A 19,435-nucleotide genomic window follows, 5' to 3' on the forward strand; every position below is an offset into this window, starting at 1 on the left:
GCTCTCCTTGAAGGATGTCATGAGCAGATGTTCTAAGTGATGCACCTGGCACAGAAGCACATTTGTCAAGGCCACTATCTGCAGGCAGAGAAAGTCAGTAGGACTTGTTCAAGTACTGTTTCTACTGCTCAGAATGTACACACGACAGATTAATTACTGCACAATCCTGCATTTCTCTAGGGATTGAGATGTAGGCTGCTGAGAAGACAAGCTCTGTAACACCCAACTTCTCTCAGAAACCCCCAGAGCACTTTGGGCTTTTATATACCATAAAAACTAACAGAGCTGGGGAAAAGTGGGGAAAAATAAAGTTAAAACTGAGACTGAACATTAAGTAAGTTTTCTTATTAAGCTACAGGATATGGCTCAACAGTAATTCACACAAAGCCTCAATTATTTAACTTGCAACTTTATTTCAGTGTAAGTCATTGGTATAAAGTTTAGTATCTAATTATACAGATACTGAGGATTTTCAGGGAAGCTTATTTTGTCCTTTTTAATGTCTTTTGCCACTTGGTCCTCAGGCATGTTTCAAGAGGACTAACACTACCTGTGTACCTTAAATTTTTGTACAAAAGCACTTCAAGTCTTTGTTTTGTTCTTATGAGTAGGATGCCCAAAACATGCATATTATAGACAATATAATGGTCAAGGAAATATTTCCCTTCTTTAAACTAAGGCAGTTAAAACCCCAGGAATATTGATTGAGGAATTTGGAAGAGTAAAAAGACTTCCTTAGCGCTCATTTATTCCTTGAGCAAGTAAGACACACCCTCTTGGAATTATCAGATTTGATTGCTGTCTGCACTGAGAAGACAAAGATTGTCAAAGACAGCATTTAATTATGTACATTTCATAATGCCACTAACTCATCCACTTCTGAATAAGAACTTGTCAATGTTAAGAACTGTGTAAACCCACATGCAAAAAATTGAGATAGAATTTTTAAAATAGAACCAAATTGGCAAGTTTTTGGAAAGGATATTTCAATGTTTTAAAAAAAAAAAAAGTATATTAAAATGAGCACTTCAAGTAACTTAAATATCTTTAGCAAACATGTCCAGCAAGAGACTCTCTGTAAAAGAAATTGTTCTTAGAACAAAAAGCTAACAAATGGCTATTTAGCCACTAATTTTTCAACACAGTGGTGGGTCTGTGTGAAACAATTTGTAATCTAAATAAAGCGAGTCCATTACAATGTTAAAAAACATACATTAAGCAGGACTGATTAACTATTGCATTTCTGTATTTACAAAAGTGCTTAGCATAACAAAATTATCTAAAAAAATATAAACTTTACCAATATCATTTGGTTCTATGTGTGCTCCTAGACCTGCACTTGGAAAAAATAGTATTTACATTGTTAGATTTAGACAAGTTTCTATAGTTTTTAAAGGAATTTAACAAAACTCCCCCCACAAATGGCCCCATATCTAAGTAAATGAATTTTATCTAGCTCATAACAGAGCAGGAGCAAATCCTTGAGTGCAGAACAGTACAAACAATTCTAACCATTATCTGTGGCATTAGACCCCAGAACTGGCTGTCGACAAATTGGGCAAGTGGAGTTCTCAGAAAGCCAGCGATCAATACAATGAATATGAAACTCATGCATACAAGGTAACTGCCTTAGTTTATTCCCTGTTGCATATTCATTAATGCAAACACTGCACGTTTTACTCCATTCATTTTCAGTGTGAACATCCCCATAGTTCCGTGTAGAAAGATTGTCAATCTGCTCTTTGGTTAAACCTCTGAAACGATCATCATCATCATCTTCATTCAGCAGGAAGAAGTGGGCTAGTCGAAGGATGGGCAGTGTTCCATTCTCCACTAGGTTGTTTGCATCTTGAGACTGCCTGCTATCTTGGCTCTCACGATTGCGCCCAGGGCGCTGACTACCACCCCTCTGTCCATTTCTTTCCCTGCTGCCATCTAATGCATGTCTAGACAAAACCCCACCTGGATCACTGCTGTTTGCTGAACTTGAGTTATTGTGTGCATCTCCTAAATGGTGACTGCCTCTTTGCACTTCTGAATTAGATTCAGTTTCCATTAAAGAACTCAGTTCTCCAAAGCCTGTCATTATCTGCCTAAGGATTGACCGAAGAGCCACTGATGAAGGCTCCCCAAGGCCGGTTTCTGAAATCCGACGAAGAGGTATCCGTATAGTGCTAATGTAGGTCCGAATACCCGCGCGCTCTGATCGGGATATTGTGCGCCGAAACCCCCCACTGTCACTTTCAAAGGTAACTGTGTTTTCTGACATTCCTACTCTAGAACGAGTTCTACTGGCAATGCTGTCCCGGTCTCTGTTTTCTCCAGGACGAATTCTTCTCACCTGAAGATCTAGTGTAATTGTGGGGTGCCTTCTGACAGCAGCGACTGGCCTACTAGATTCTTCCTCTTCCAAACTTGTTCCTAAGGATGGGGCTACACTGGAAAGCTGGGGAGCCTGAGTGTTACTTCTTGCTTGCTCTTCAGTAGGCTGGGGAGAAGCTTGAGCTGTTTGCCTCCTACTTCTGTTGACCTGCTGTGCATTTCTACCCTGCCTCTGACCACGTTCCTCAGAACGAGCAGCATCACCTTGCCTTTGCAGCGGGGAGCGGCTTCGACTACTTAAGGTAGACCTCAGCCTCAAAATTTCTAGTCTTTGGTTTGTATTCATCCGGACATTACTCCTAGCTCTACCCCTCCTGACTCCTGCAGAAGTACCTCTTTCTGGCATTTCTCTTGGCTCACCAGCAGCCACAGAATTATGTGGTGTACTATTATTTGTCTGGCCTGTCAGCTCCCTCGTTCTACTCCTGAGCCTCCCTGAAACTGCATGAGAGACTATTTCTGACCTTAATGCCATGGCATGTCTTAGAAGCCTAGTCCTTGCAGCTTCGTTGCTTGCCTCTCTTGCAGCCACGCTCCTTGTCCGTGGGGCTACTGAACTGGCAACTAGCTGACGTCTTCTTTCTACGTACAGTCTGGTAGCATCTATATCAACATACTCCTCACCAGAAGGCTCAAAACTGTTATGATCGTGATTTATATTGATTTCAAGACTAAAGCGAAACTCCCCACTGTTTGGATTCGTTCGACTCACAGCTCTCCAGGTTTGGTTCCCACTCTGCCCGCTGCGAGTGGCATTTCCTGTGCGACGAAATGTGTTAAGCCACTCAAGCAAAGAGTCGCCGTTGGAGTTTTCCCCAGGAACTTCAGAATCTGAGAGAAAAAAAACAGAATTGCAAACATTCACACAACCACGTGCTCTGCATACTACAATGCACTCCAAATCCCCTTTACTTCCTATGCTCTGACTTCAGACACAATACAGTAGCAGGGCACCTACCTTGCTATGCTTATGCACAAAAATATGCTCTATGTAAAAATGTCAGCAAAACTTACCAGTTCAACTTAGAATTTTTGTCTCAACAGCAGACTCACAGAGAAATTAATATGCCCAGATGGTCTCTTCTGAGCCAGAGTTCAGATTCAGGTGGTCCAAAGATAGTTGTATTTGTCCAATTCCTGCCCCTTGCTGAAGCTACCAATTTGGACATATTTTAATAACTCATTTTGATACAGCAGGAAAAGGAATAACAAGTCTTGTCTTCATTTGGAAAATTAAAAAAAAAAATTGTTTCCTATAAGCAGTAGAACAAATGATCACAGAGCCATTAAGGTTGGAAAGGATCTCTGGAGATAATCTAGTTCAACTCCCCTGCCAAGGCAGGGTCACCTAGAGCAGCTTACACAGGAACGTGTCTGGGTGGGATGCATAGTTTGAACAGATTTTCTCCTTTTGTGCAAATATACTCTTTTCCTATTACAATACCAACACCTCAATTTTCAAACCTTCTCCAGCTACATGCTCAAGAACAGATATGAGTGTTGTGGTTAGGGCTAACTGTGTATAAAGCAAGCCAATTGCCATAATGACAGAGAAGATCTTCCCTTGAAGGGATCAGATTAAGTTCTCCCTACTCTATCATCTCTCTGTGTCCAGGAAACCTCCATGAACTTTGGTATCTTCATTTCTGAGCTGCCAATTCCTCTCCCAAATCTGACTAGAATTGGCCAAATGAGTAAGCTAGTATCTCTGGGGAACTGAAGACAGATAATGCATAAAACACAAGCCTCACTTGACTGAAAGAAATGGAAAGAAACAACAAAAGTGGCAAAACAGTGGAGAGATTAACTTTTCCAAATAATTTATTTTCCAACTGCTCTAATACATGATAAAAGCTTCTAAGATCTGGAAAAAAAAATACATTTACTAACAAAGGAAAATGAGGGGGGAAAAGGAGCAAGTAATTTATGATTAACATAAATGAGTTTTCATAAAGTATTTCGAGTTTGGTTTTGTATCCTTAGGAAATCACTCTTACTTTTAAACAATCCCCAGAGACACATTGAAAAAAAAGGAAGAGAAATGAGTCTCTCTTAAATATCTTGACAGAACTGTATTTATGCACCACATAATATGTGTCTACATTTATGAATGAAGAATGTTTACCTCCAACAGTTCTACCTTCACCTTCTCTGTTATCCAGATCAGACTGCGACATCAGACGCTCCTTAGCCCCCTCCAAACGTTGCTGCAACTCTTCTGCTGTTATTTCTCCTGAATTAATTTACATTTTGATAACACTGTTAGGTAAGATACTATTACTGCCTCTACACAGCCATGCAGAAATAACATTTTCTATCTTGAATGAAAATCTTCAGAAGACAGATAAAACTGATGAAACCAGAAAGAAAACAGCACTAATGTGAGATTATAGTGCAGATATCAGAGGAAGTAGGTAGTGGAGTGGAAGTTACCGAATGTGTTGAGAGCGTGCCAGCTTCCAGTAACAATTCAGAGGCCCCCAAAACTGCCACATATCAACAGATATACTGGAATGTACCAAATGTTAATTGTCTATGTTTGGACATTGAAATGCAGCATCTTTGTATACAGGTAAAGTGTTATACTTTTGTTCCATATGGAGGTTTTTTCCCCTTTCTACAAAGCTACAGAAGTCAGGCTGCTTGAGTAACAGCACCACATATGGTGCCTAACAGTAGGAGTGTTCCTTCATTGCACCTCTTCTACTGAAGGTATGCACATCTTACCAGGAGTGCCAAGCAGGTTTCGGTCCCTCATTAGCCTGTAGTCCTCCTCATTGAGCTCGTTAATGAACTGGTAATAGGCCTCCTCCCGGCTGAGGCGCTCCAGCTGCCGCTGTCTCTCACCTCCACCGTGGCTGCGCTCTCGTGAAGGCGCCTGCTCATTGCCAGCTCCTCCTGCACGGTGTCGGGAGCGATCCATAATGGTAATGCCAAGCTGTCCTGGACAAAACCAGAAGATTAGACTGCTCAGGAATTACAGGAAGAATTTACTTAATTTGCAGTAAAACCTTCCCAGCATTTTCAGAAGAATTAGTTTATTAGTAGCTAAAGATTATTAAGGTGAACCAAGCTTCGTGTTATTTGCCAAAACAGTGTAGTTTATTATTCAAATATATAACTATATAACTATATAAATACTTCTAGCTTGCTGAAAAATAGTTTCAAGCCCCCTTTCTCACTGAAAGGGCATACTGGTTGGTATGGTAACTTTGAAGTAAAAACACAATGACAGATTTATTTTCTTTTTTTTAGCTAAATAACGATATTCTAGAAAGTTAAAGGAGTTAACATAAAATTTATGTCCTTTATCTCAAGCAAAATACAACTGCAGTGGAGAGTATTTTAAAAGCTGAAGAATGGTTAAAAACATGGTTTTCTGATTACTGGATTGCAATTACCCAGTGTAGACTTGTGACAACCCCAACATAAGACTACATTCGTATTTTCATCAGTAATTTCCCACACATACTATACAGCCTCAGATTCATTTTTGGTGGAATGACTCTCCTGACACTCTTAGATGATTTGTGTACTTCCCTTGCATTCTCTAATCTAAGGATTAGCTAGCAAAGGGACATCCATCTCCAGAATAAGGGTATAAAAGGGATGGGCTGTACTTTTGCCACAGCTCTTCATCACTTACCCTATATTGAACCAAGACGACACTGTTAGAAGGCAAGAATAACCTTCCAGGGTCAAACAGGCATCATGTCCATAGATTTCTGTTTCATTACCACCTCCCTCTAGTTAGGACTCAATCGCGGGCCAATCAGCGCTCAGACCACTCCTCAACTTTCCCATTTTCTAAAGGAAACCTGTTCTTCCACTCTCTTTTTGAAAGAAGATAAATGTGTCCTTTCAATTGAGCTTCCTGTTTAACAAAAGGCACCTGTAACACCTGCTGAGGCAGACACCTGACAAAAGCATCACTTCTCTCAAGAGACCATCAGTCTAAAAAGCCCCAACCACACTGCACCATGCTGCTTGCATGTGAATAAATGCCTTTCGTTTTTGTTTGTTTGCTTTTCATCAATTTACACACACATTGAAGTCACTTCAAGTTTAGATTACAGGGAAACACACAAAACAGCATTCTAAGCACACTCCTGATCAATGATTAGTCTTCACAGGACAGGTGATGAGACAACAAACAGATCAACTAACTATTAGAAATACATTAAAAAAAAAAAAAAAAAAAAAAAAAGAGCAAATCGTTATCAACACTGCAAACAGATACATTTTCTGATTTTGTGTATTTGTCAACAGCAGAAGCTGGCATATATTTAATATACCTTTCTTATGTTCTTTGTGGGATCCATTCTGATGTATGCTTGGTTTCATTATTTCCACATCTCATGTTACTTCCCCCCACCAGCCCCTGCCCCTGGTAACTGCACTTCTAAATAAACTTCTTCCAAATCAACCATTTTCCTCCTGTGTCCAACACTGCATTTTGATGCATTTAAAATTTTCTCTCCTAGCTGTAAGTCATTCAACTTCAAAGAAATGAAATCTGAGTATCTTCCCTTCAAGACTTTTTCCATTCCCATAATATTTTTTCTTTTTAATCAATGTTGCCCTCTTGGCTCAGCCTCACAATCTGTTGATAACTGCTGACTACAATTTCCCTCAAGGACTATGTTCAAATCAGGTCACTTCTCATATCACACTTCTAAACACAAATTCCTCATCCAGCTCTTCTTGCTACTCCAGTTTCCTCACAACAAAAGCAGTCCCCACCCAGCCCCCCAGCCAGCACTATCATTATCTTGGCAACACCCATCATGACTATTACCATGAAAATCCCCAATCCAGACTGCACTGAATACTGAAGTGCCTCTGTCCCAGGTGACTTAAAACTTGACACAGGTGCAGCGGGGAGGGGGGAAGAAAGAGGATTGATAAAATTAATTCAGTTTCACGTAAGGTTGTTATTTAGACAAATGCCTTAAAACAATATGTGGCTTCTTGCCCGACAATGACTATTCTAAGTTAACCAACTTCCAGGTACATCGCTATACTGCTACATAGAAAAAAAATGCCATATATATTCTTTAGATAAGAAGCCCATCACATGCAGTCCCCCTCAATCTAAATTTAAAAGTGTTGTTCAAAAGATAGGTTCTTTAATTTTCAGTTATCCACAGAAAATCTGGAAATTTCTTTGATTTTGTGGGTAGTTAAGGAAAAAAATACTCTTTTGTTGACAACTGTATGGTAGGATGATTAGTCACACTCCTTAAATGACTCACTCAGAAACAGTTAGAAGTGTGAAGTGCTTGGTTGTCCCATCTGTTTAACATAACTCCATGGATGACAACTACTATCCCTACTTATCAAATGCCATCAAAACCAAGTACTTTGGCACCTAAAATGTTTCAGAGTTGTGGAAGTTGAAGAGTATTAACTGCATCAAAAACGAGGTACACTGCATTAGAACATTTCGGAGTATTGAAAAATTAAAGGGTATTAACTACTAAGATGCAAAAAACTGAAATTGAAATCCAGTTATGACTCGGATTACTCTTCCTTTGCAAAGAGATAGGGGTTGCATGCCAACATCTTACGTTCTCTAGCATTTTCAACCTAAGACTTACTCCTTTATATCTTCATTCATTAAATACTCTGGTCTATTCTTTAAGGTTTACGACCATTTTTTAATATATACCTTATTCTTTTAGGCTTCAGCCTGTTTCCCTTAAGTACCACCCCCGGTTCAATTAGGTACTCATTTTCTGCAAGACTACCACCTGATTGCAAGGTGACTATGGAGTTTAGCTGAGGAAGCCTCTCCGAGCCAGAGGGCTATTTAGCATTTCTGTCACACCGCAGCCTCCAGGCAGGATGATTTCACCGACTTTGGGAATAGAAAAAAAGTAAAATAAAAACAACTCTCAAACCAAACCCATAAACTCCCACGCACAAAGCCTGGAAAACGAGGGAGGAGAGAAAAAAGGAGAGACAAAAGGTAATGAAAACACAGCCCCCGGGACACTCAGAGGGACCCAAAGCGAGGGCCTGAGAGTGGCCGCCCACCCCCTCCCCAGGCCGGCAGCAGGGGCCGCAGACGCCAGCTTCGAGCCAGGCCGGCCCAGGGCAGGGCAGGGCCGCGACCCCAGGCCGTGCAGCCGCGAAGGCTCCGACGGCTCCGTGGGCCCTCGGGCCCGGTCCTGCCCCGCCCCCCGCCTGTTGCCGGGGCGACGGGAGCGCCGCGACTGACGGGCTCCCGCCCAATGCCCCGGGCGGCCCGCGGCCGCCGGCCAATGGCAGCAGCGCCGGGCAGCCCGTGTCCTCCCGCCCCGCTCCCCGCGGGCTGCCCGGCCCGGCCCGGCCCGGCCCTGACACCGACCGGCCCGGCCGGGCCCACCCTCTCCGCCGCTGCCCGAGCCCGCGGCTCCCCTGCCCGCGACGGGCCGCGTCACCCGCTGCGGCAAACTGGGGAGGCGCCCATGCCGCCGCCTGCCCCGGGGATGGGAAACCTGCCGAGAGCGCAGCCGGCGAGATCCGAGAGCCCGTCCCTGCCTGCTGCCGGCCGGCTCAGCCCCGCGCCGCTCCCGTCCCTCCCGGCGGCAGCGGGAGCCGCCTCTGCCGGGACACCGACCCTGGCCGTGCGAGCGGGGCGCGCTCCAGCTCCAATTGCGGTCCGGGTGCCGCTTCCAGCACCGATTGCGGTCCGGCCGGCTGCCGGCGCCGCCGAAGCAGGTTCCGTGCGCGAGAGAGGGGCCGGCCCCCGCCGCGAGCCCCGCCCCCTCGTGCGCACGCGTGTTTGGGACTTTGTAATAACTTACATAAGGAATAACATTGATTATACACCACTAATAACTTACATAAGGAATAAGGTTGGTTATAGAGTCACTATACCCTCTGCTCCCTTCTTCCCAGGCTTCCTGCCGTTTCAAATGGGACGCTTCTCCGTCTTCCGCGACCGTGCCTCCCTTTCTTTCCTTTTTATTTACGTTTCCTTCTGCAGGAATCTCCCACTGAACTTGTTTCTAAAACTTTCCAAAAACAATTGCTCGGTGCCGTCACCCGTCTCGAGCCGCGGTTTTGGTGATTTCCATCTGCAGAGCCTTGGGTGGAATTCCCGCACGGGAAGCTCCGGCAGAATTTTGCTGTTGTAGCTGCGGCACACCGGGGACACCCGCAGACCCGCGGTCCCGAGTTCCTTGTGCGGATTTGTTCCAACAAATCTTGCGCAAACTCTGTGAATCGGCAAAATGAGGCCTGTTCATGTGGTTTCTGTGAGACAAACTGAGGTTTGGGACAAATTCTTAACACCAAGGCCAGATCAGGAACTACTCCTTGCTCACTGCATTCAGAAAATAGTAACCTCTTTGTTTTTCATGTACCTTGCTGCTGTATAAATAATTAGTATTCTATTATGATTCGCCTTGCCTGAAGCAATTAAAATGTGTCCTTCCTGAAGATCAATTTTACTTTCTTAGTAAAAGTCAGAATATATACATATACACACATATACATGTATATATAGTTAGTTAGGTTTTTTAAATCTTTTTCTCTTACAGTCTACTTTTACTAATCACTGTTCCACATTCAAACAAAACATCTTCTCTGGTATGAAGCCCACATACACACTGTTCATCCAGAAGGCAGTTATGATTTAGATGGGTGAATAAATGCATATTTCCATACCAAAGCTTTACACTGAATTGTTTTCCACTGACCTGTTCTATAATGCAGAATTTGGTGTCCATGTCCTGTTCACAGTGTGATGTTTCACAACAGCACATATAACTAAGTAAAGTACTTGTTCATTTTATGTTGTTAATATGAAATGACAAGAGTAGGTCCTTCTTAGAATGTTATTGTGCTATAGCAATGCTGTCCACAGTGAAACACTCTCTTTGTAACTATAATAAAAATAGCCTGTGGAGGGCAGCAAACCTCAGGTAATTACTAAGTTTTGTACTAATAAAGAATTTGAGAACCTGGATTTAATTTGTTCTGTCTTTTAGGGTCTTTACAAAGTAGCTCTATTCTATTATATTTTATTGTTTGATATAAGTAAGGCAGGATCTCATAATCAGTCTTTTAAACAGGATCTTTGCATGTCCAGGTGACACCAAATGCTGACATGAGGCTGATTTTCTTGAGAGGAGCCTGGACAGACTGGAGGAATGGGACATCAGCAACCTCATGAAGTTCAATGAGGACAAATGCAGTTCTCCATCTAGGAGTGACCAGCCCCCTGGGACAATCCTGAGTGGGGGCTTTACTGACTGTCTTTGCTGGAAGTGTTGGAGCATCCTGGTGGCAGAGGTTAAAGAGGATCAATATTTCACCCCAGCAGCCTTTAGCTGGGAGAAGGCTGAGAAAGGATCTATACAGTGTGTCAAAAGGATGAGCCAGGCTCTTTTTGGTAGTGCTGAGCAATAAGACAAAGGGCAATGAGCAGAAACTGATGCACAGGCGGTTCTACCTGAACACAAGAACTTCTTTACTGTGCAGATGACTGAGCACTGGGACAGCCTGCTGTGGAGTCTCCTTCCCTGGAGATATTCAAAAACTTGTCTGGACACAGCCCTGGTTAATGTGCTCTAGGGCACCCTGCTTGAGCTGGGAGGTTGGACCAGGTGACCACCTGACCCATTCTGTGAACACAGAAAATTTATTATCAGGACATGACTGGGAAGTGATTACTTCCTTACACATGGATATTGTTTTCCTGCACCTGGAATACGATGCCCAGTTTGGGGGTCTCCAGTGAAACAATCCTGATATGGAAAGTTCCTGATGGAGTGAGTTCTGCTGAGAGCAGGAAGATGGTCATGGGGCTGGAGCACTTGTCATGTGAGAGAGGCTGTGGGGCCTAGCTTTTCTTCAATCTGGAGTAATGGGCAGCCTGCCAATACTGATAAGGAACTTACTGGAAAGACAGAGGCAGGATTTGTATTGAAAAAAGGACAGGAAATTTCACCTGGAGGATAGTCAGGTCCAGAGAAGCTATGGAATTCCTCCTTGAGGGAGGATTGAATAGAAACATCCTCAAGCAACCTGAATTTAAGAGTAACCCTGCTCTGAGCAGGATATTGTCCAGAGGTCCCTTCCAACCTGAATATTTCTATGATTATATGAAATAATATGAAGTAATATTTAATTTCACGGTTTATTTCCCCTCAGGCAGAGCTATTCTCAGTAACAAAAGTAACCATGAGTTCATAGTCTGAATTTTCAACGTTTGTAGAGGCAGAACAGAGAATCACTTAGTTTGGAAAAGACTTTTAAAATCCAGCCCAAACCATTAACCCAGCCCAACCAAGGCCACCCCTAAACCATGTCCCTAAGTGCCACATCTGCATGTCTTTTAAATACCTCCAGGGATGATGACAACTGAATCTCTGTCAGGAGCATAACATAGGTGGATTGTTACCTTAGGTGGTCTCAAGTCTGGCAAACAGATGTTTCACTGAATGCAAGCACAACTCCCCTATACAGCCCCTGGATCCAAAGGACTGCTGTGTGTTTGTTAGTAACTTGCACTCCAGCCAGAATCTAGGATGCTTTGTTAGATCAAATTGATCAATTTTATAGTAAAATACATTAGAGTGGAAAAAAAAAAACAAAAACAAAACAATAAACTCCAACACATTGCTTTACAGAGGAAACTGTTTTTAGAATCAGCACTTTATGTACCTGCATTAAGTAAACTGCATTTTTAAGTGCTGCCAGTATTCAACTCACTCACACAGTTTTTACATGTAAAAACTGCTAAGTTTCTGAAAAATACTCAGAATGTGCAAGTATGACAGCTTTTCTTTACATACAGAAAAGGAAAATGTGCCACCACATTATTGTCTTGCCTTCAGCTTTCCCTGGACTAAATAAAAAATTAAAGATGTATAGCACTTAGCAGGACTGCACTTTTTCAGTCAATACCAAGCTAGACATACCTCAGTCACACCACTAAAGAATGTCTCTATGGGGATATGGGAAACATTTAGCAGGTAGCTACAGTTTCATGAAAGGTTTTCTGAAAAGCAAAAGTATGTTCAAATTTGGCAAATTAATAAGTGGAATGAGCTTTCCTGTGGAGAACTCAGATATCCTTCACAGGTGCCAAACAAAAAAATGTAAAAAGTGTGTGTTCTGAAATTACACAAACTCAGAACAGAAGGATATGATAAAGCAAACCATGAATGTTAGAGGTAAAAAGAAAAAAGCTCCAGAAATCCAACTTCATCAGGATGTGTTAAGCATGTATTTTTAAACTGAGTCTTGAGAGAGCATGAGACAAGGGAATGAAAAACAGTAATAGATAAGAAAACAGTAATAGATAAGAAATCCTATCAATTGAAATGGCCACTGTGGGGATGGAGAACCTGAGAGTCAAGAATACCAGATCCTGGTTGTGTCTGTCTTTTGAAGAGTGGACCCCAAAATTAAACTTTTCCTTGAAATTATATTACACTGTGACAGGTTTTTAAAATAAAGCATAGAAAGTATGCAACTTTCCATGAAACAGAGTTAAAAGTTGACCTTGAAATGTCAATATTTATTTCTTGTTATAAAAAAAGCCAAAATGTGCTTTCTGTTTCAAATCTCTCTTGGGTCAGGGACATCTGAATTGGTAAAATCACACATTGGTTTCAATACAAGTACCTGAAGTGGAAACAGAGTGAAGGTGTAGCAGATTTACAGCTACACTCGTTCTGAAAGGCATACAATTCAAATGGTATGTAAAACTAAGGAAAGAAATATTAAAGCAAACTTGTAAATATTCTTACAAAAGGAATCTGGGAAAGAAGATATCTTTGTTGTGGTTTTGACTTCTCAGAGTTTGTCAAAGTGTGGAATTCTTTCCAAATGTTATGCAAATGTGAAACATAGCACAGGTCATCAGAAAATGAATCTGGATTGTCTGTTCTTGTTTACCTCCACGATCACTTTCCTTTCTAAACTGACATTGTCTGTCTTCCACACCCTGCAATGTTTCAGCTTGGGATGGACTAATCCTAACCATGCAGTAATTGGATCCGTGGGGAGTTTGGATGCTCATTGCCTCCACAAAAGAATGATTAACAGAGCAAAGAAGTGTACAAAGTTACAGAAGTGTGGTTATTGCTGCCTCCTCTGCTGATAGGACTGAGGGTAGTAAGCAGACCAGAAGTACTTTATTTACATGGTGGGTTTGGCCGTGCAAGCTTTACTGTCCCTGAAAGTCCCCAAAGCCAGCCGTCCCTGAAAGCAGATACGGGGCTGAGATGGATGAACTTTAGGAGGTGGATGGCATCTTCCAGACTGTTTGATCTCTGCTGACCTGCCCTGACCTGTTTCTGTTTGGTTGGTGTAGTGAGGTGCTGGGCAATGTCCTTGTAAAATTTAGTTGACTTGCTGGGCAAATACAGTGTAATTTTGCAAAAATTACAAAAATTACAAAATTACCGGCTGACTTTGTGTTGGGTGGGTAACCCTGGTTCTGTCAGCCAAGGAGAAGAATCAGGAAATGCCCAGCTACTGGTCACATACAAGGGCCTAGCTAAAGACCAGTTTTTGTATTACATCCCAACCAATCTCAGCAGCCACACAGAGAAGGTTTGTCAGCACTGTGACACCCATCTGTGACTTGAGTGCTGTGAGCAGCCTGGCACGCTACAATGTAAGAAAGACATTAAGCTATTAGGAAGTGTTGGAAGCTCCATCACCAAGATGGATGGTGAAGATGAAGGAGTATCTGAGGTCACTTGGTCTGTTCAGCCTGGAGCAGAGGAGATGGGGGGGAGACCTCACTGCAGCTACAGCTTCCTCTTGAAGGAAGAAAGGGGAGCAGGCACTGATCTCTGCTCTGTGGTCACAGGGACAGGACCCAGGGAATGGCCTGAAGCTGTGTCAGGAGAGGTTTAGGTTGGATATTGAGAAAAGTTTCTTCACCCAGAGGATGGTTGGGCAGTGGAACAGCTCCCCAGGGAAATGGTCACAGAGCGAGCCTCACAGAGCTCAAGAAGCGTTTGGACAGTGCTCTCAGGTACATGCTGTGACTCCTGGGGATGGTCCTGGGAAGGGCCAGGAGCTGGACTTGATGATCCCTTCCAACCCAAAATATTCTGCGATTCTCTGATTTCACCCGTGTTCACAATCATGGAATTATCTTAATTACAACCATGCTAAAAGATGCTCAGAGCAGCAGGAACCAACCGCATCTGCCCTGCCAGCCTGGATCGAGCCAGGGACCGGAACACTCACCGTAGCCAAGGCCCCGGGACGGACCGAGCGCCGGTCGCGGTGGCGGCTGAGGGCGAGCCCCGTGCCGGCCTAGGAACTACAGCTCCCGGCATGCAGCACGGCCCGCTCCCTCCCTCCCTCCGCCGGTACTACACCTCCCGGCATGCGGCTGTGCCCGCAAGGCACGCCGGGACGGCGCCTTCCACGTGGTGCGCTGCCCGCGGCCGGGGAGGTGGCCGCGGTTTGCGACGTCCGTTTGCGGCAGCGCGCGCGGGCGCGGCCCCGAGAGCCCGCCCGAGGACCGGCGGCGGTGCCGCTGCTGGCGCGGGGCGAAGGGAGGGAGCGCCGGGGTTGGGGCTCGGAGCGAAGGGAGCAGCCCCGCCGCTGGATGTTCCGCGGGGCGGCGCGGGGGCCTCCTCCTCCTTCTCCTCCTCCTGCTGCTGCTGCTGCTGCCGCCGCCCGGTGTGTGCGGCGGGGCGGGGCGCGGCTGCCGGGGGCGGCGGCGGCGGCGGGTCGCGGCGGGCGCCCAAGATGGACTATGACTTCAAGGTGAAGCTGACCGGGGAGCGCGAGCGGGTGGAGGACCTCTTCGAGTACGAGGGCTGCAAGGTGGGCAGGGGCACCTACGGGCACGTCTACAAAGCCAAGCGCAAGGACGGGTGAGTGAGCGAGCGGGCGGCGCGGCTCCCCCCGGGACCCCCGGGCCGCCTTCTGCCCCACGGCTCGTGTGCCCCCCCGCTCCCCCCGTTCCTGCCGTCCTTTCTCCGGCCCTGCCCCGCGTTAGCCCGGCCGGCCGGCGCCTGGTTCCCCCCGGGTCGCTGCGAGCGTCCCCGGCCGCTCAGCGCCGTGCCGGACTCGTGTTTCGGTACGGCTGCGCTTGGAGAAACAAATTCTGTGCCCGGGGAAACCCGTTCCCGTAATGGGTTCTCGTTGTGAGTCAGTCAGCGGCCGCTTATGCTGTTCAGTCGGCTTCATAGAATGTGTTTTTTGTTGTTGTTTGGTGTGGTTTTTTAACAATGCCTTTTTTTAATATGATTTATTACTTGTAGTCACCATTTTGGGTCGTCTGGCTGGCTGCTTCGGAAGCCGAAGTCTGCTCGTGCTTTTGGGGCTTTGGAATGCTTTAAACCACCTTTTATGTATGACCAGTTCTTGGTATAGACCTGAGTAAATGAATTTCTTGGCATAAACATTTTAAAGAAAGACCTAATGAAACTGTCATTTAGGTTTCCCTCGTCCGTGACATGGCATCACTTGCTGAACAGCAGAACAATAGGAAGTAGGGAGCAGGAGAAACGGGAGAGGCACGGGTTGTTCCTGTAGCAGGTCCTAAATTTTGAATGGAATCTGTTCTTTCTCCTAAAGTATCACCGCAGTGGTGCTCTGTATGCTGTCATTCAAATAAGGTGCATTTTAAAAGTCTGGCTATTATTTGTACATTGAATAAATAAACTTCTAAAGCAGGCAGTGGTCAGTCATGGCCAAAATATGATCTGGTTGTGTTTACATAAGCTTTTGATTCTGGAAGGAAACACTCTGGCTATTACCTAGAGAACAGTTGTAATGAAAATGGTTGCACCTTGTCTCTTCTCTTAAACATGCTGATATTAATTGCAGCACATTTACTTCAGCCTGAATTTTGTTTGATGGTGGGAGTCAGGTAACTACTTTTTTGCACAACTTTTATATTTGGATCCTTCCAACTGTTCATCGGAAAAATTCTTATCTTGCCCAAATTCTTTCTATTCTGAGAGGGCAAGAGGAAAAAGAAACGGTTTTAAGTGTGATAAACTCTTGCCTCCTTTTATTCAGGTACCAATGCTACTGATACAGCCAGTCCTGGTTTCTGTGCCCATACTAGAGATGTGTAATTCAAAAAATAAGCCGAGGTAATGAAAGATGTGGCTGCATTTCTGATGTTTGTGTCAGGCAGCTTTGTAGCTGTTCAGCATGTTGGACTGCAGCAACGTGTAGGTTATTCAGCATCTTATACTGCTGAAGCATTTTTGGTGGAATCATCGGTCTGCTTGATGTTGTTTGGGAGAGTGTTTAAAAATGCTGGTGGCAGTGCTGTTTTGAGAAATTTCAGGAAAAAAAATGGAATTGTTTGCTTTAAAAATGGATAGTTGTTCAAAGGTGGTTTCACAGTAGGATGTATATGTTTTTAAATCTTCACTCCTATTGATGGGGGGAAATCAAAGTGTGATATTTGATTAAAGTTGAAAAAAAAAGATAAGCCATATATATTATTTCCTTTTATCTTTGTTTTGTTCTTTATTTAATGCCTTGTTTCTCATCCCTTTCTACAATACTACCAATTTGCCTTTCTGATTTCTGAGAACTTTTTCTTTTAAATATCCTGTGTAGTTGCCCTTGGACGGTCACTAAATTATGTAAAATCCATAAAAGTATCTATAGATGCTTTTGGAGCTTATAATATATTTGTACATGTGTGATCTTAAATTACAAAGGTGGACTTAGGATTGTAGTTGAAGGTTTCATTTACATACCTGTATCCAGAGGGAATCAGTTAAATCAAATAAGTAATAAGATTTAGTGTTCCTGAAGCTGTGGTAGTAGATGGGGGGATGTTATATCTTGTGGTGGGGAGTATCTGTAACTGAGTTCAGTATTTGTATATTAGTACATGCATATATTCAAAAAATACTCTTGCATTGTTTTAGTATTCCCTGAATGGTAAGTAGTGATGGATCAATCATTATTTTAGTTGTTTCTAGTATCTATAGAGCTCAAACCTTCTTTTTTATATTTCCCTTGAGCTTACAAGCATTCTTTAAACTTTGTTACATGATTCTAATTGTTAATTTAAATAGCACAAATCTTCTAAGATATACAAGGTAGTTTTTAGAGAACTTTGAAAAGTGGGCTGCAGGACTGCAAATATTTTGTTAACAGTATTGGTTCAGCTCTTGGATGACCAAGAGGTAGATGTATCACAAAAAAGAGCTACATTTTTCTAATTCAGATTGTGCAAATGTATCTTACAAGGCCCTTGGTGGTAAAGCCCAGTTCAAGAATACTAGGAGCAGTGTCTGTAGTACAACTGCAATCTTTATCTCCTTTTTTTTTCTATTTTTATTTTTATTTTATTTTACTGGTTTACAGGTTTTACAGCTGCCTCTGAGGTGTAGTAAGGCAATTAAAAACTAGATAGCAGCTGTGTATCCTAGTCCTAGGATGTTAATTGCATCATTGGAACTACACAGTAATGTTTTAGAGGGCAGCCTTTCAGGAATCTTGATGGAGTGAGAATCTTTCTAAGGAGGGAATCCTGCAGTATGTGTGCTGGTGACCAGATGGGGATGTAACCAGTGCTTCTTTCATGCCTTGCTCCAAGAAAAAAACCAGTCCAGCCCTGCAGTGCCCTCTGCCACAAGGTGAGGCTTGGGGTCTCTAGTGGTCTGAGTCAGAGGATCACCAGGTACAGCTCCGTGGAGGTTACTCCTGTATTAACTGCTAAACTTGACCCAACTGAACACCAAATCAGATGAGTGACAATGTCAGGCATCATAATTGAGCTCTATCTGGTGCACTGCCTGCAGCAAAATGGTATTCTGAAGTTTTTGTTTTAATCCCTTTTATTTTAAGTTTGTGGTCTGTCTATGAGGTTGAATCTTCCTGGCTTTTTGTTGAATAGTGGAGTCTTTTTTATCAGAGCAGTACCTTCAGTGGGCCCTAAAACCTGCTTAGAACAAAGTCTGTGAATTGATGGGTTTATTTTTATAGCAGAAAGGTATACACAGAAGCGTTTGACTCTAATGGGGTTTATTTTTATAGCAGCAAGGTGTACGAGGAGGCATTTGACTAATAGCATACACTGGGAAGGAAGCACAGGGATGGCATCAGTCTTCAAATAAAGGAACTGTTGCTCATCTTTAGTGTTCAGAGGATAGTTCACTATATATATATATATATATATATATATATTTTTTTTTTTTTTTTTTTTTTTTTTTTTTTTTTTTTTTTTTTTTTTTTTTTTTTTTTTTGTTGTCCAGAAAATAACAGTTATTTCCTGCATAAAAGTTGCCTTGTGTGCCATTTGGGTGCTCCCTCAGGAGCACTGCTCAACCCAGCTCTTAAACCTACCTATTTGAGTTATACTGGACTTGGTAAATATGCCAGCAGTTTTTGTTTGGTGATCTGACATGCAGATCTATAGTTTTTTACTTTTTTCTCTGCAGCTCACTCAGAGCCCAGTGCCAGTAAGCAGCAGATTGAGGTGGCAGGACTGGGGTCTCTTGTGCAAGCCTGGCTGCCCAGCTTGTGCAGCACCCGAGGTACAGCCTGTCCTGGGCCTGGCACCATGTGCTGAGCACATGGTAATGTCAAAGCAGTGTGCCCAGGTTTGCTGGGATTGGGCTTCCACTGTTCCCTTTTTATGGAACAGCTATAGTCAGAAATCTGAGAGAGAAGCCTATTCTGTGGAGCAAGGCTGACTTTTTCAGTGGCAATTTGGAGTGTTTCCAAATAATCATTTTTCCTGCTTATTGGATGTGGTTTGGATGAGAATAAGAAACTATTGAATGTCCCTGTTAGGGAGCATCTAACTTTTTAATTACAACAGCAAGAAAAAAAATGTAATTAAGGGTCTTGAACTGTAGAAATCTCCCCTGGTGCTTTATTGAAAGCTTTCCTAATCTCTTGGAAAGAGACTTGAGTGGTGAGACTGAAGGTGGGAAACCAACACTAGGCAAGCTAGCACTCTCCTAGTTGTCAGGAGCTGTGAGAAGTGGTGTTGTCCCAAACACAAGTGGAATTGGAATTTTTTTTGCTTTTGTAATTTCAGCTCTTCCAGTTCTGTGTGCTGTAGGTGGGGGAACAGATTGTTTAATTTGAACCTACTGACACA

General features: G+C 43.4%; 2 protein-coding genes across 13 annotated transcripts in view; one reads left to right on the forward strand and one right to left on the reverse strand.

Moving 5' to 3' along the window:
- Positions 1–399: 399 nt before the first annotated feature.
- RNF6 (ring finger protein 6) lies at positions 400–9,069 on the reverse strand. Of its 9 annotated transcripts, none has more exons than XM_056486144.1 (6): positions 8,987–9,058; positions 8,136–8,242; positions 7,181–7,244; positions 5,110–5,325; positions 4,508–4,615; positions 400–3,213 (listed from the first exon to the last, which is right to left on the reverse strand). In XM_056486144.1, exons 4-6 carry the CDS (start codon positions 5,303–5,305, stop codon positions 1,508–1,510), a joined length of 2,010 nt encoding a protein of 669 aa, XP_056342119.1. In that variant the 5' UTR covers positions 5,306–5,325; positions 7,181–7,244; positions 8,136–8,242; positions 8,987–9,058; the 3' UTR covers positions 400–1,507. The 9 variants fall into 9 exon arrangements, with proteins under 9 accessions (XP_056342119.1, XP_056342064.1, XP_056342089.1 ...); XM_056486089.1 differs by having other exon boundaries at positions 6,678–7,244; XM_056486114.1 differs by lacking the exon at positions 7,181–7,244 and having other exon boundaries at positions 5,110–5,320.
- A 5,834-nt stretch (positions 9,070–14,903) lies between these two features.
- CDK8 (cyclin dependent kinase 8) overlaps positions 14,904–19,435 on the forward strand; it is a 73,583-nt gene continuing 69,051 nt past the window's right edge. For 2 of the 4 annotated variants that reach the window (XM_056486167.1, XM_056486177.1), the window contains exon 1: positions 14,907–15,224. In XM_056486167.1, coding sequence (XP_056342142.1) covers positions 15,097–15,224 — 128 coding nt within the window. In that variant the 5' untranslated portion in view covers positions 14,907–15,096. Of the gene's footprint in view, positions 15,225–19,435 lie in introns of all 4 variants that reach the window. The other 2 variants (XM_056486186.1, XM_056486197.1) reach the window with 2 other exon arrangements.

Source organism: Oenanthe melanoleuca, chromosome 1, assembly GCF_029582105.1.
Source record: "Oenanthe melanoleuca isolate GR-GAL-2019-014 chromosome 1, OMel1.0, whole genome shotgun sequence".
Classification (NCBI taxonomy): domain Eukaryota; kingdom Metazoa; phylum Chordata; class Aves; order Passeriformes; family Muscicapidae; genus Oenanthe; species Oenanthe melanoleuca.

Bases quoted from the DNA above. Each gene is read 5' to 3' on its own strand.
- RNF6 (XM_056486089.1), bottom strand. From the start codon at position 6,726: ATGAAACCAAGCATACATCAGAATGGATCCCACAAAGAACATAAGAAA. The intron at 5,326-6,677 runs GTATATTAAATA...GGTTTTGTCCAG, and splicing joins CCACAAAGAACATAAGAAAG to GACAGCTTGGCATTACCATT. The intron at 4,616-5,109 runs GTAAGATGTGCA...AAATTAATTCAG, and splicing joins AAACCTGCTTGGCACTCCTG to GAGAAATAACAGCAGAAGAG.